The 14,216-nt window shown below is 43.5% G+C and overlaps 1 protein-coding gene across 2 annotated transcripts; it reads right to left on the bottom strand.

Annotated features, from left to right (window-relative positions):
• Window positions 1-6,989: 6,989 nt before the first annotated feature.
• Window positions 6,990-12,294, bottom strand: SLC7A3 (solute carrier family 7 member 3). 2 transcript variants are annotated; one of them, XM_004439870.3, is made up of 12 exons: window positions 12,131-12,294; window positions 10,719-11,118; window positions 10,220-10,378; window positions 9,853-10,030; window positions 9,539-9,651; window positions 9,191-9,413; window positions 8,877-9,016; window positions 8,677-8,779; window positions 8,285-8,451; window positions 7,934-8,100; window positions 7,506-7,614; window positions 6,990-7,370 (listed from the first exon to the last, which is right to left on the bottom strand). In XM_004439870.3, the coding sequence occupies exons 2-12, from the start codon at window positions 11,086-11,088 to the stop codon at window positions 7,240-7,242; spliced, it is 1,860 nt and encodes a 619-aa protein (XP_004439927.1). In that variant the 5' UTR covers window positions 11,089-11,118; window positions 12,131-12,294; the 3' UTR covers window positions 6,990-7,239. The 2 variants fall into 2 exon arrangements, with proteins under 2 accessions (XP_004439927.1, XP_087283202.1); XM_087427076.1 differs by lacking the exons at window positions 9,539-9,651; window positions 9,853-10,030.
• Between the last annotated feature and the right edge of the window lie 1,922 nt (window positions 12,295-14,216).

Below are 14,216 nucleotides of genomic sequence, written 5' to 3'. Positions count from 1 at the left end.
TCCCACCCAGGCCCCTGGCTCTACCATAACTTCTTTGTTCATGGATGAACAGATGAACAAATAGGGCGATAATTAGACCTCAGCTCTCAAGCCTGCAGTGGTCTCTTCACACACATCTTAGAGCTCTTAGTGATTAATAATGTCTGTAGTAGAATGGATATTATATTATCCAAGATTATATAAGGCATACAGAATCAAATGACTCTATTGATTAATACTGACTGTAAATATGACTCCAAAGTCAGAGCTACTGAGCAGGCACCACTGCATTGAAAGGGCCAGTGAATAAAGGAAAATATGCAGAAAGGGTGGAAACCCTTATGTTGTATGAGTATCTCCAATATTTTTGTTTTTGATCTAGATGGCCTCCCTAGATGCTGTAAGAAAGAGAGAATTAAAAGGACAGAAAAAAAGTAAAAGAGAGAGAGAGAAGAGGAAAGGAGATAATAAAAGAAGCAGGTGCATATTGAGGAGGATATGCAAGAGTGAGTAGTAAAATGCCATTAAGAGGCATTCAAAATGCCGTAGATTATCTTCCCTTACCCTAGCATAAACTATAAATTTCCTGCTCCTACCTTTTGAAAAATTGAAGCAAAAATGGTGAAATAGTTAGATAGTACATAAGGCTGGTGAACAGCTTGGAATCTAATGAGAGCTAATTAAGATTCTCATTAATAGAGTGGATTAAAAGAGAGTAAGCAACGAAGAATGCAAATTACTTAATAAGGTGGCATTATATCTTGTTAAAAGAACAAAAACACTTTCAGCATAAATATGCAGTTATAGTCAGGAAAATTATAAAAACAAAAGCAATAATAGAGTAAGGGACAGGGGCTTGTTATCCCAGACATTAAAACTACCGTAAATAAAATTGTGTGGTAATTGTACAGACAGATAAATGGAACAAAAGAGAGTCCAGAAACAGACCCAAATATATAGAGCAATGATTCAAATCACTGGGGAAAAGAGTTACTCACGAAAAAGTATTGAAACAACTGGATAGTCATTTTAAAAAATAAAACTAGATCCCTGCCTCACTTCACATACCAAAATAAATTCTGGATTAACCAAAGATTAAACTGAATCATAAAATTTCTAAAAGAAAATATGAGTGAATATTTTATAAACACAAAGGCAAAATATAAACACTATCTGAAAACCAGAATCAAAAAGGAAAACTAATGATGTTTTACAAGATAAAAATTAAAATCTTCTGAATGGCACTATAAGTAAGGTTGAAATACAAACCACCAACTAGAAAGAGATTTTTTTCAACATACGCAACAGTTAAAGAGTTAACATATCTAATGTAAAAGGAGTTCTTAAAATTAAAAAGACAAATACTCTAACAAGTCAGCAAAGGACATGATCAGACAACTTACACAGGAAGAAATATAGCTAATAAACACGTGAAAAAATACTCAACCTCAGCAGTATCAAAGAAATGCAAATTAAAGCAAGGTAAATTTTTTTCATTTATCTGATTGGCAAAGGTTAAAAAGATTAACAAAACCTCAAGTTGGCAAGTTACACAAAACAAGCATTCTTGTGCACTGTTGGTAGGAGTACAAATTATTGCAACTTTTCTGGAGGGCAATTTGGCAATATGTATCAAAATCTTAAATGTGTGTACCCTGTTACCAGACAATTCCTCTTCTAGGAATTTTCCTAAAGAAGAAATTGGAAAAATTTGCGAAGACAGATTAACAGAAACATTCGCTGAAGCATTGTAAACCCCTTAAATGTTCACCTAGTTAAATGTGGCCTAGTTATACAACTTAGGGTACATTAGTACCAGATAGTGGAATACTTATACAGCCTTTAAAAACGTTGCTGAGAAAACAATCTAAAGGTATAAAGCTAGAGATATGCCTATATCCTACCGTTAAGTTTAAACAAGAAAAATGTTAGCAACTACTCAAAAAGGTATAATTATATAGATTTGAGTGACTAAAAAACTCTTGGGATTGTTTCCACCTGGGTGTGAATAGGGAGCGACATAAGTGGCTACAGGAGCCAACTAATCCCACTAATACGTAATCGTAAAAAAAAAAGTTTATACAGAAGGTATACATTTATGTAAAATTGTATGCATATTTGAAAAAAAAGTCTGGAAGAATATTTACCAAAATATTTACAATGTTTATCTTTAAGTGGTAGGATTTGGGAAAATCTTTACTTTCCTCTTTATATTTTTCAGTTTCCTACAATGAACACATATTTTTATTAGGAGAAAAAAAGCTATTTTCATTAAAAAATCCACAAGAAGATGAGGGAGTTTTTATCTGATGGGCATGTGTTTTCTCAATAAAGTATGAGGCAAAGTCAATAGCAGGAAGTAGGAGGGAGAGATTTGAAGAATGTGAATAAGGTAAGAAACAGTTGTTTCAGAGAGCAGGGGAATCAGAGAGAAATGAGGATTTCCAGCAGTGTTGAGGGTTGATGATCATTAACCTGCCCAGTGGTGTGATTGCCTCCAACAATCCTGAACTACACAGGTGCAAGTATGGAGAAGATACTTGGATTCTCTGCTTTGTGGCGGGAATACTCTGGAGTATTGCCTAGGGAGGTGAAGATATTTGCAAGAGTGATAATGATAATAAATTCAGGAATTTAAGTGGGAAAGGGAGCAAGCAAAGATTGGAGGAAACTGATAAAAAGAGAGAAAGCATATGTGGGAGGGGGAAAGTGAATTGGAGGATTCATGAAGTCAAAGAATTGTTGCAGTGGGGTTACTTGAGCAAGTGAGCTGGGGAAGCTCAGGAAGTTGTGCGTAGAGAACTTGATGCTTGAATTAGTGATTTCAGAGGTGTAGATTCTGGCAAGATCTAGGGTATAACCATGTGACTGGGTAGCTGAAGTGTAATTCATTGAACCAAATCAGAACCACTCTCTCCTTCACATACTCTAACACTCTTACCCACACACTTCTCCTTCAGTTGTAGCCCTTAGAACTAATGGCCTTCAAGAGTCTGACTGGAATTTACTTTTCCTGCCTTATTTTTCCACTTCACCCCTTCAAAATCCTAGGCTCTGGGCAAACTGAATTATAAACTTTTCCGTCTTCTTGCCTTTGTGCACAATGTTCCCTCCTCCTGTAATGCTCTCCTCCCGTTTGTGAAATTACACATTTTACTTAGCCTTTAAGCACCAGCTTAAAAGCCTCAACATCCAAGACTTCCCAGAACTCCCTGCCAGAACTCCCGCACGTGAATTCTCATGGTACTTCATGCATACCTCTCTTAGGACACTTATTATTTTCTACTTTGTATCTTTGTACTTATTCGGGCCAATTTTATCTCTGACTTCTTGAGGAGATTAAGATTAGACCATGCCTAAAGCAATTTTCTCCTTCATCTTCAAGCATAGTGTCCTATATTCACTGTGTTGACTACCTAAGTGTTTTCAAAGTGTGGTATATATGATTATTTTAGGTGGTGCACAGCCAAACATTTTTTAATAGTTGGATATTTATTTTAATGTGTATTAGGAAAATACTTTGTTTTCTATTATGATAGTGGTGAAATATTTTCTTTCAAAAGTAAGTGTATTTAAGGGCTGGCCCGATGGCGTAGCAGTTAAGTTCGTGCGCTCTGCTTCTCGGCCCTGGGTTTGCAGGTTCAGATCCCAGGCGTGGACCTACACACCGCTCATCAAGCCATGCTGTGGCGGTGTCCCATATAAAACAGAGGAAGATGGGCACGGATGTTAGCCCAGGGCCAGTCTTCCTCGGCAAAAAGAGGAAGATTGGCAACAGATGTTAGCTCAGGGCTAATCCTCCTCACAAAAAATAAATAAATAAATAAGTGTATTTAAGCTTAAAAAGCGAGGTTGTTTTTTTTTTTTTAATAGTATACTACAGGAACTACACAAATAAAGAAAAATTCACGAAGGTTACACTTACCTGTCTGAGGTCTGGGAAACACTGCACTGAATGAAAAAAGACTAGAGAACCAAATCACAGAACTACTCTCTCCCTCACAAATGGTTTATTTAAACAGTAGTACCAGGATTTATTTGCTCTCTCCATTGACAGTCTTCTTTAAGCATATAGTAAATACAAGTATTGCCCATCTTAAAAAAAAAAACACAAAACCTCTCCCTCAACTCTCTCCAGCTGTTACCCTGAAATGCTGGCCTATAGCCCGTGTCCAATTCCTCACCCTCCATTCACTCAAGCCACTGCAATATGGCTTCCACCCTCACCATCTGACCTAAAACTGCTCTTGAAATGATCAATTACCTACTAACTGACAAAACCAATGAATCTTTTTCTGTCCTTATTTAATTTGGCTATGTGGGCAGCATTTGGCATTGTCAGCTGTTCCCGAAAAGTTCTTTCCTCCCTAGACTTCCACATCACTCTCCTGTTCCTCAGTCTCCTCCATCTCCTGCACTGAGTCACGCTCCTCTCTCTCTTAAACGTTAGAGTTCCCCAAACCTTTTACTATTATGATGATTATAAAAGGAATGAAAAAAGTAATGTTTGTACCTAGTAAAAAACTGAAAAAATACAGAAGAGAAACCAGAGGATAACAGTTTCTTTTATATTTCTCCCCCCCCAAAAAATTATGTATAAATACATCTTTTGTTCTTTCACACAAATGTTCTGCACCTTGGGGTTTTTGTTCCTTTTTGTTTTATTTCTACTTAATAGTGTATCTTTCCATATCGCCTCTTAGCACATGTAATTCTATCTCATTTTTTTAATGGCTGTATAAGTGTTCTACTGAATTAATATAACTTATTTAACTAGTCCTTTGCTGATGCACATTAGGTAGCTTCCAAGTTTTGTTATATTAAATAACTTTGCAGTAAATATCCTTATATATGCAAAATTTTTAAAATTCCTGTAAGTGGAATTGTCCGATCAAAAGGAATGTTTTAATTCTTATATCATCAAATTACCCTCCACAAAAGTTACAAAAATGTATATCCCCATCCTGCATAAGACTGCCTGTTTACCCTCACTTTTGCCAACACCTAGTCATTGAAATTTGTTTTGCCAGTCTGTAAGGTAAGAACTGAGATCTCATGGTTGTTTGATTTGCATTTCTTTAATGAGTGAGGTTGAGTATCTTTTCTTATATTTATTGGTGTTTTATATGCTTTTTCTGAAAACTATTTACATCTTTTACTCATTTTTCTATCAGGTTATTCATCTCGTTCCAGTTGATTTGTACGAGTTCTTTGCATATAAAGGAAATTATATAATTTGTGCTGCAAAATTTTTTCCTTTTTATTGTTTATTTTGCCCCAAGGCAATCTTTAGCCCCACACACAGCTTCTAGCACATACACGTATGTCCTGAGTCTATGACTCCTAAATGTAAAACTCTAGCCCAGACCTCTGTCTAGTCTAGCTCCAAGTTTCAGTTGTTAATTATAGATCCTCACCTATATGAAGCTCAACTCATGTATGTTTATAACTTCAGCATATCTGGAACTGAATTCATCTTTCCCCAAATATGCTCTTCCTTTTATGCTTTCTATCTAATAATTTGATCACTCACCCAGAAATTTCACCCAGAAATCTAAGTCATCCACTTCTTTCTTACCTCCTACATCCAACTGACCAAAAACCCTGAAATATTTTGCCCAAATGACTGCAGTGCTCTCCTAATTACTGCTAGCAACGTCACACAGTGATCAAAGAGCACAGGCTGCAGAGTCAGACAGAACTGTGTTCGTATCCTGGCCCTGACCATTCTAACTTATGTGACCTAGAGCACATTTCTTACCCAAAACCTGTTCCCTCATCTGTAAAAAATAATTATTATAACATCTACTTCATAGGGTTATTGCAAGGACTAAATGAGATTGTATGCACAGTATCTGATATATAATAAATACTCGATAAATGGTAGCTATTATCACATAGCTCTAGCTTCCCCCACCCTCCTCCAAGCCATCCTCCTTGCTGTTGCCAGACTAACAAATCCAACCATCCCCCTTGCTTGGAATCCTTCAGTGATTCCCCCACCTCCTTCACACACAATTTATAAGACAACATCTGAATTCCTTAGTAGGGTATACAGGCTATTCATATGGTCTCTGTTATCTTTCAGCACAACCCCATAGACACTACCCTCGAGCCACATTAAACTATACGTCATACCCCCATACACAATATGCTTTTTCACACTTCCATGATTTTGGGCACACTGTTCACTGACAGACATGCCCTCCCCTCAGTCCACTTCATAAACACCTGTTCAAGACTCAGGTCAAGCACGTCCTTCTTTGTGCTTCCATAGCACTCAGCACTTACGCCCGCCCTGGTGCAAAATCACATTGTTTCATGTTTACCTGCTTGTCTCTCTCACTAGATTCTAAGTTCCTTGAGGGCAGTGACTATGTTTTATTCATGTTTGTATCCCCAGTGCCCAGCATGGGGCCTAACATTTCATAGGAGCTCCACATATATTTGTTGAATAAATGGATGAATGAATAGCTCTTGGTCTGAGCAGAGCACTGAACTCTGTTCCCTTATTACTTCAGTAGCAGTCAGTATCTATACATATATACAGTCCTTTACCAAACCCCCACCCCTATTGTCTGCCCCTCCTTCCAGCAGTGCCAAACACCCCAGCCAAAATTTCTGTTGCCCAGGCAGTCACAGGAGTCTGGGACTGGTCCAACTAGAAGGGGTAGAACAGCAGACAATGGTCTCAGTGTAGGCCCTGACCAATGCCAGTGTTGAGATCAGAGTCCACCCCCAAATCCCAAAGACGAGTGTTGCTGTCTACTTATTCAGAACCTAACCTTTAGTGTAGCATGGGGAAAACACATCTCAAGATCATTCCTTTAAGTGTGACTAGACTTGACGGTGGCTTACACTATCCCCCTCAAACCCTGAGCCAACAGGAAGCACACAAGCACAACAGATACTTTTGTGGTGACTGGAGCAAACAAAGGACACATATCTGAAGCTCTCCACTCTAAAAGTCAGGCTCCACATCATCTCTAGCAGCAAAGAACAAGACATAGTTTCTTTTTCTAGTTTCTTTTAATAATAATTTTTTAAAAGCCAGTAAGCAGCTACAGATACAATTAAAAAGTAGACAAGTAAAAAAAAAGAAGACAAGAAACAGCAGAGACACATCCTTCACTCCACAATAAATACAGAGCTCTATTAGTGTTCTTCCACCAACATCCCATGGGAGGCCTAGCTCTCTGTGGTCAGGAGTACTCTCCATTATTGTGCAGGGGAACCAGACAGCATTCAGGTGTGCTGATGTCAAATCGAATGTGTACAGGCACTGGTGAGATCAAGGTCTACAGTTTTGGCCCTGGATTTGAGTGGGGGTTGGTCACTCTTAACCTCTTCCAGGCTGTGCTGGATCCCATAGCCAAAGTAGATAGCAAACCCTAGTGGGGAAAAGGAGCTGTGAGGTTGGGAAATAGTGACCTGTAAAGGCTTAATAGGTCTCCTACTCGAGACCAAGAGGGGAAGAGTTGGGATAGGACATCCAAGAGGCCTACTCTTCCCAAGTAGATACCTACCAATCAGCATCCAGACCCCAAATCGGGCCCAGGTGCCAGCTGTCATCTGCATCATAAGGTAAACATTCACAAAGAGGCTCATTAGTGGGAGGAGAGGCAAAGCAGGTACCTGGGAACAAAGCAAAATCTTCTTTGTATATACCACAAGGTGACCTATAAAGAGATCCCTAACCTACTCAAGCCAGGAAAGGGCGAGTCCAACTCCTACACATACTGCGTATTTCAGTGCCCACTCATTTAGTGTACCTCACTCATATGGGACTCCAAGAATATGCAGAGTCTGGGGAAATGGAACTGGAAAGGAACTAAGGAGGATCAGAGAAGTCTTTGGCTTAGGCATCTCCTATATATGAACCTTATTAGACCACAAGCTACCTGGAACCTATTCTTCCAACATGGGTTGATGGGCAGAAAGAGAAGTCGTTTACCTTAAAGTGAAGGGGAGTGGAGCTCTGTGGCTGCCTCCAGATGACCCCAGTGATCCCAGTAATGAGCATCAGGAGCAGCACAACCACTGCAATCCACACTGGGTCTCCAGAAAGCAGTGGAATTTGCCAATGGGCCAGCACCAGGCAAAGGACAGTCAGCAGTAGAGCTTCAAGAGTCAAGTTGAGAAACATCAAAACCAACTCGAGACCAATATGTTAAGACCTTAAGGCACCCCATTCCAAGGAGGGTCACCCTCTCTCTAGTTCTTCCTCAGCCACCCAATGCCACACACTCCCTCCCCCCATCATGCTGCCCTCATAGCCATCCCAGAGAAAAACTCCACTGCTCACCAAGCAGTGAGGAACAAACATAGACAACTTGGCCAGAGAGTGGAGTGGGGATGGAGTTGAGTGGACAAAATAGTCCCTGTAGGGTTAGCTTCTCTGCTTCAGGTATCTTCTCCTCCTGCAACTCCACTTCATCTTCCTCATTCTTCATCTCCTGGTCAGGCTGATACCTGAGGCAATAGTAAGAAGGCAGTATTAAGAACAACCCTTATCCAGGCAGTTTACCCTTCCTTGTCAGGGTAGGATAGAAGCTCTTTTTGGCAGGGAGGGATATCCATATTCCTTAAGGAGAGTCAGGAAGATGAAAGCAGAGGAGGAAGGAGTAGCAGATCCCCATTATTCCTCATCCAAGAATTAAAACCAAAATCACAGTATGTGGAGGAAGGGAGTCTCACCTGAGGATGAGAACACAAATAGCCACCAGGGAGTAAGCAAGCAGGGTCCCAATTGACATGAGGTCCACAAGATCAGTGAGTTCAAACAGGAATGCCATGAATGCTGAAATTGATGGGCAGAACATAAGAAATGAGAGAAAGAAAGAGCAAAGTTAAGGAGTTGGTGAAACAACTAGGGAAGGGCAAAGACGATTTTTCACCTGCGATAATGCCAGAGACCACAGTGGCGACGATGGGGGTGTGTGTGCCGGTGTGGACCCGAGCAAGGACACGGAACAGGAGGCCATCCTCCGCCATCGCATACATCACCCGAGGCATGGGGAACATAGAGCCCAAGAGGCTGGAGAGAAGAATGCCCAGAGGGGCATGAGATGACTGTGATCTCTCTCCCCAAGCCTGTGAGGTTAAGGAGTCTCCACCTTCTCCTCACAGCACTTTTAAGGGGTATTCTCTGGTACTGAATGCTATAACCTGAGACTTGGACATCAGAGGAGAACAAATATTTGACACTGACCTGGTAGAAAGAGCACAGAGGGATCCAATAGCCACAACATAGCGGGCAGGGGCCCATCCAATATGGAGAAATGCCTCAGGCAAGGGGCTCTCAGGTTGAAGCTGGTAGTAAGGCATCATGAGCGTGAGCGCCGAAGAGACACCAAAATACGCCAAAAAGCAGACGAACAGTGAAATCACAATGCCCATGGGGATGGAACGCTGGGGATTCTGGGCCTCTTCCCCTGCAGGAAGGGTCACAAGATTCTGAATCAGGAAAGCAGGCTTGCTCCTCTATCACCCCCAATCTGCATGCAGCCTGAGCACACACTGTGCCCAAACCCCAGACAGAATGGAATGACTGTGTTACCAGTGGTAGCAATACAGTCGAAACCAACAAATGCATAGAAACAGGTAGCTGCTCCACGGAGAATCCCCTCGAAGCCGAAAGGCACAAATCCTCCAGAGCCCAGAGGGCCCAAGCTAAAGTGGAAGAAGGGATGAAAAAGGTAAAGATGTGTTCAGCCGGCTCTGTACCTTTCTCTAAAGCCAAACTACTGAGCTAGGTCTTCAAGGCCGCGGCTCCCATTCCTCCCCACTCCCAATCCAGAATCCCTCAGCCTGGAACGCCCTGCTCCCCATCATGTTCCCAGCTCTGCATCTCCCGAATATAAATCTCCTAACCTATAGGTATCATTGAGTCCAGCCATGGCCAGTTTGTAGTCCTCTTCTGTGAGCTTCCAGTTGTGCAAGTCCCCCTTAATAAAGCCAGAGACGATGACAAAACCGAGAACCAAAAGGTTCATCCCCGTGAACACTTTGGTAACCAGGGCCGACTCACTAGCCCCCAAAGCCAGCAATCCTGTGGGAAAGAGGCATTCAGGACTCTAAGAAATAAAGTCCTCAGTCCAAGGTTCATTTCCTAGCCTCTACGTGCAGACCGTTCCTTCCCAGCTTCTCTTCTTTCTCACCATTATCATCTCCACCAAGCCCTTCTCAGGCCTAGTCCCTCCTAGCCTGCCCCCATCATTATCCCTGTCCCTTGCCATACCAGTGAGCAACAATACAAGGCCCATAGCAAAGAAGTCTGGATATTCTGCGAGGACATGGGGAACGTGCAGTGAGATGCTCCCCTGCAGGGTCTGAGAGATGTGGTTCCCAATTAGGTTGTCAAAAGCTGAGCTCCAGGCCCGGGCCACACTGGCTGTACCTGGTGGAGCAGAGGGAGAAACACGGGGTCACGTTTCCTCCCTCCCCTCTTCCCTCCCCCATACCAGTCTAACAAGAATCCCTGCTATTTTCACCTATTCTTACTTTTTAAGAACCAAAACCAGTCAATTAAGGAAACCAGGACAGAGGTAAGTACAATGAACAATTTCTCTATACCTTCAACCCTCCTAGCCCCCCAACACACACACACACACACACATTTAGGGATATTGAAGTCCTGTGAATGAAGAAGAATACCTCACTTCACCATTCCACCCAGATTTCCTGACTCAAAGCCCCTTCATTGGCTGTGCAGTTCCCTCCCTGCCCCACCATCTCACCGATAACATAGGAGAGGATGAGGTTCCAGCCAGTGGTGAAGGCCCAGAGTTCACCCACAGTGACATAGCTGTAGAGATATGCAGAACCAGAACGGGGAACCCGGGCACCAAACTCGGCATAGCACAGCCCAGCCAACACAGAAGACAGGGCAGCCACCAAAAAGCAGATCACAATGGACGGTCCTGCTTTATCTTTAGCCACCTCGCCAGCCAGGACATACACGCCTGCACCCAACGTGCTGCCCACACCCAGGGCCACTAAATCCAAAGTGCTCAGGCATCTGGCAAGGCGAGTCTCAGCCATGCCTGGCTCCAGTGTACGTCTGCGTACCAGCTTTTGACCAAATCTGCGAAGTGCCTGCCACAGCATTGTAGCTGGAATTGAAGAGGATGCTAGGATCTGGTGAAAAACAAGACAAAAGCCCTTCAATAGGGCTCATTATCCCTAAGCTCTAAGACTGAATTACAATACCCACTCCACCAAGCAAAGGAACTATGGGGGGATGGGGAGGAGGCTATTGAAGGGACAAAGGCAAGTCAATTTTCCTCCAACCTCAGTTTCTTCCTATGCAAGTAGGGATAACAATAACTCACAGGTTGGTGGAAGGACTAATTTCACAAAAGGCATGTGTGAAAGCCCCCTATAGTACAGTGGCCTGGTACCTAGTAGGTACTAAGTCAATATTAGTCTCTTCTTTCTCTGGCGGAGGAACTAGAGGGTTTATCCTAGACTCCGACCCAGGAACCGTGGAACCTAATCTAATCTGTGTCTGTTCCCTGGCCTGTAGCTCCTTGGGAATGAAACAGAACTCAACCCAGGAGGGGCCAGCAACTCTGGGGAGAACCCCCTTCTCACACCCAATATCCATTTTCCTTTTCATTGCTCGCCCCCAGGGCTACTTAATAAGCATGGTTCCCAGATCGCCTGGAGGGAGGAGGGATCGACCTCCGCTGCAGATCAGAAGTGAGCACCGACTCAATTCCATCCCTCCTCCCCAAGCCCACACCGCGCAACTGGGACGCAGCCGTCGCCCAGGGCAGTAAGCAAATGTTCCCCCACTTCCTCCCGCCTCGCTAGGCTGACCAGCAAGCATCAACAGTGAGGCGGGGCTTCGACATCTAAAGATTTGGAGACGCGCCCCGAGAGGGGCCCCTGAGCCGCCCGAAATTGCTCGCACCAGAGAGGAGGGGTTCCGCCTTATGCCCCACAACTCAGCTCCCAGATTCTTATGCCCCCATCTAGAAAGGGTCTGGGGCTGAGGCGCAGATGGGAGCCTTGGCTACCGGGGCCGGGGTCTCGCCAGCAACAGGTCACGGCCGCGTTGATGCAACTGCATGCCATGGTTGCCAGAAAATCCTAGGGATGCCCTCGCCGTCCCCCTCCGACACACGTGTCGGCCCCCAAGGCTTACCAGAGAGCTGTTGCAAGCCCAAGGAGTGGAGAGTCTCAGATGGGGTTCGGTGAGGCTGAGTTAAGCCGAGTTGGGTTGGGGCTGTGGAGTTAGGTGGCTCAGGCTTCAAAGCTGCTGCTTGGGGTCGTTGCGCGCCAAGCGCCCCTTATATACACCGGGAGGCGGAGCCGGTAACGTCATGGAATCCCACCCCCAAACCTCCTCCCTACACACGACACACACACACACACACACACACACACGCCTCAGCTTTGCAAAGGGGATTGCGTACACACACACACACACACACACACCTCAATTTTGCAAAAGGGATTGCGTGTGGCCTGAGACTGCCTTCCCACTTGCAACAGCAAGACCAGCGTGGCAAGGAGCGAGAAAGGGGGGAGGGCAGCCTTTTCCCATTCTCCTGGCTTATCGTCAGAGCAGGACAATAAGAGGCTTCCTGGCCTCTAGAGACCCCCTGGGATTTTCTACCTTTGTGCCTTGATAGTCGGAATCAGTGATTGGCGGGTGTGGGGGAGGGGGATAAGAGGTGGAGCGGAAAACAGCACAGGGAGTCTTCAACTCACTCTCCCTCAGTCTTCCTTAGCTTTCTTTTCTACACGAGGTTCCCCCACCCCTGAAATCTTTCCCAAAGACCATATCAGATTATTGGCAGCCACCTGACTCCCACCCCTCAGCTCTCACCCTCAACTGTGGGTGTTTCTAATGCAGTTAGCAAGAGAATGGAAGATGATTTCAATCATCACCTCTACACAGATAATTAATCCCATCTAGATTTCTAGGCCCCAATCTCTCCGTAGTGTATCTTTAGCTTCCTCTAAATGTTAAACTATTTTTTTTAATTTTTATTTACTTTTTTCCCCCCAAAGTCCCAGTAGATAGTTGTATGTCATAGACGCACATCCTTCTAGTTGCTGTACGTGGGACGCGGCCTCAACATGGCTGAAGAAGCAGTGCGTTGGTGCGCGCCCGGGGTCCGAAACCCGGACCGCCAGCTGCAGAGCACAGGCACTTAACCGCTAAGCCACGGGGCCAGCCCCTGTTAAACTATTAAATATGAAATTTGGACAATATTGAAATATTGGGGGAGGGAGCTTATTTAATTCCATTTTACTGATGAGTAAGCTGAGGCTCAGAGGCATGACTTGCCTGACATCATACCATAATTATGTGTTGACCACTTTACTGACAAAACCTGGCCTACTGGACTTCGAAGCCTGCCTCCCATAGGTACCATACCTAATGTAAATGCACAAGAAGAGGAGGTGTGGCGGCAAGCAAAGCCAAACAGGGAGGAACATCAGCATCAAGACAGCCCCTTTTAAGCTAGGAGTTTCTGGGAAACTGAAGAGGAGCCAAAGAATCAAAGAATGATCACACTGGGTGTCAGACCCATAATCCCACCCAGCCCAATCAGTCACAATGGAGCAACAAGAGTTGTGAAGGTGTGGTTCTCTTCCACCAAGACGTCTCAGGAATTAAGGATGGACCCAAATATCCTTGTTTCCTTTAAATTATCCATTATGAATATGTCACCCAAGAATCTGTCTAAAATCTAAATCCTTTTTGAAGTAGTAATTGGTATTTTCAGATAAATACAGCTCCATTTTGGCATTCTTTACGTATTTATTAAGCACTAACTGTGTATAAACAGCTAGTGTAGCAATGAAGAGACTACAAAGGAAACAAAATAAAATCTTTGCCCTCCTAGTCTTAAAAATCTAGTTAGGAAAAGAAAACACACCCAATACAATTGAAACAATATTACATAGTGCTTAAGAGTGCAGTCTTGGGAGTTAGACCTAGGTTAAATCAGCCACTGTGGGCTTGAGCAAATTATCTAACATCTCTGAACCTCAGTTTCTGGATATAATATACACATTTCACAGGGTTGTTGAGATTCTTAGATGAGATTATAAAGTCAACTCTTCTTCCTGCCCGGCACATGGGAAGTATTCAATAAAAACCTGCTACATATTCAGAATAATATGTTAGTGTGTATGATGATGATTTGGTTGCTTAGATTAGGTGATTGATTTGATTATGAGATTAGTTGACAAATTGGTGTTGTAAATATTCAGGG

Source organism: Ceratotherium simum, chromosome X, assembly GCF_057802395.1.
Source record: "Ceratotherium simum simum isolate JZ-2026a chromosome X, ASM5780239v1, whole genome shotgun sequence".
Taxonomy (NCBI): Eukaryota; Metazoa; Chordata; class Mammalia; order Perissodactyla; family Rhinocerotidae; genus Ceratotherium; species Ceratotherium simum.
Note: the sequence above shows the minus strand (reverse complement) of the source record. Positions and strands in the feature narration are given on the sequence as shown.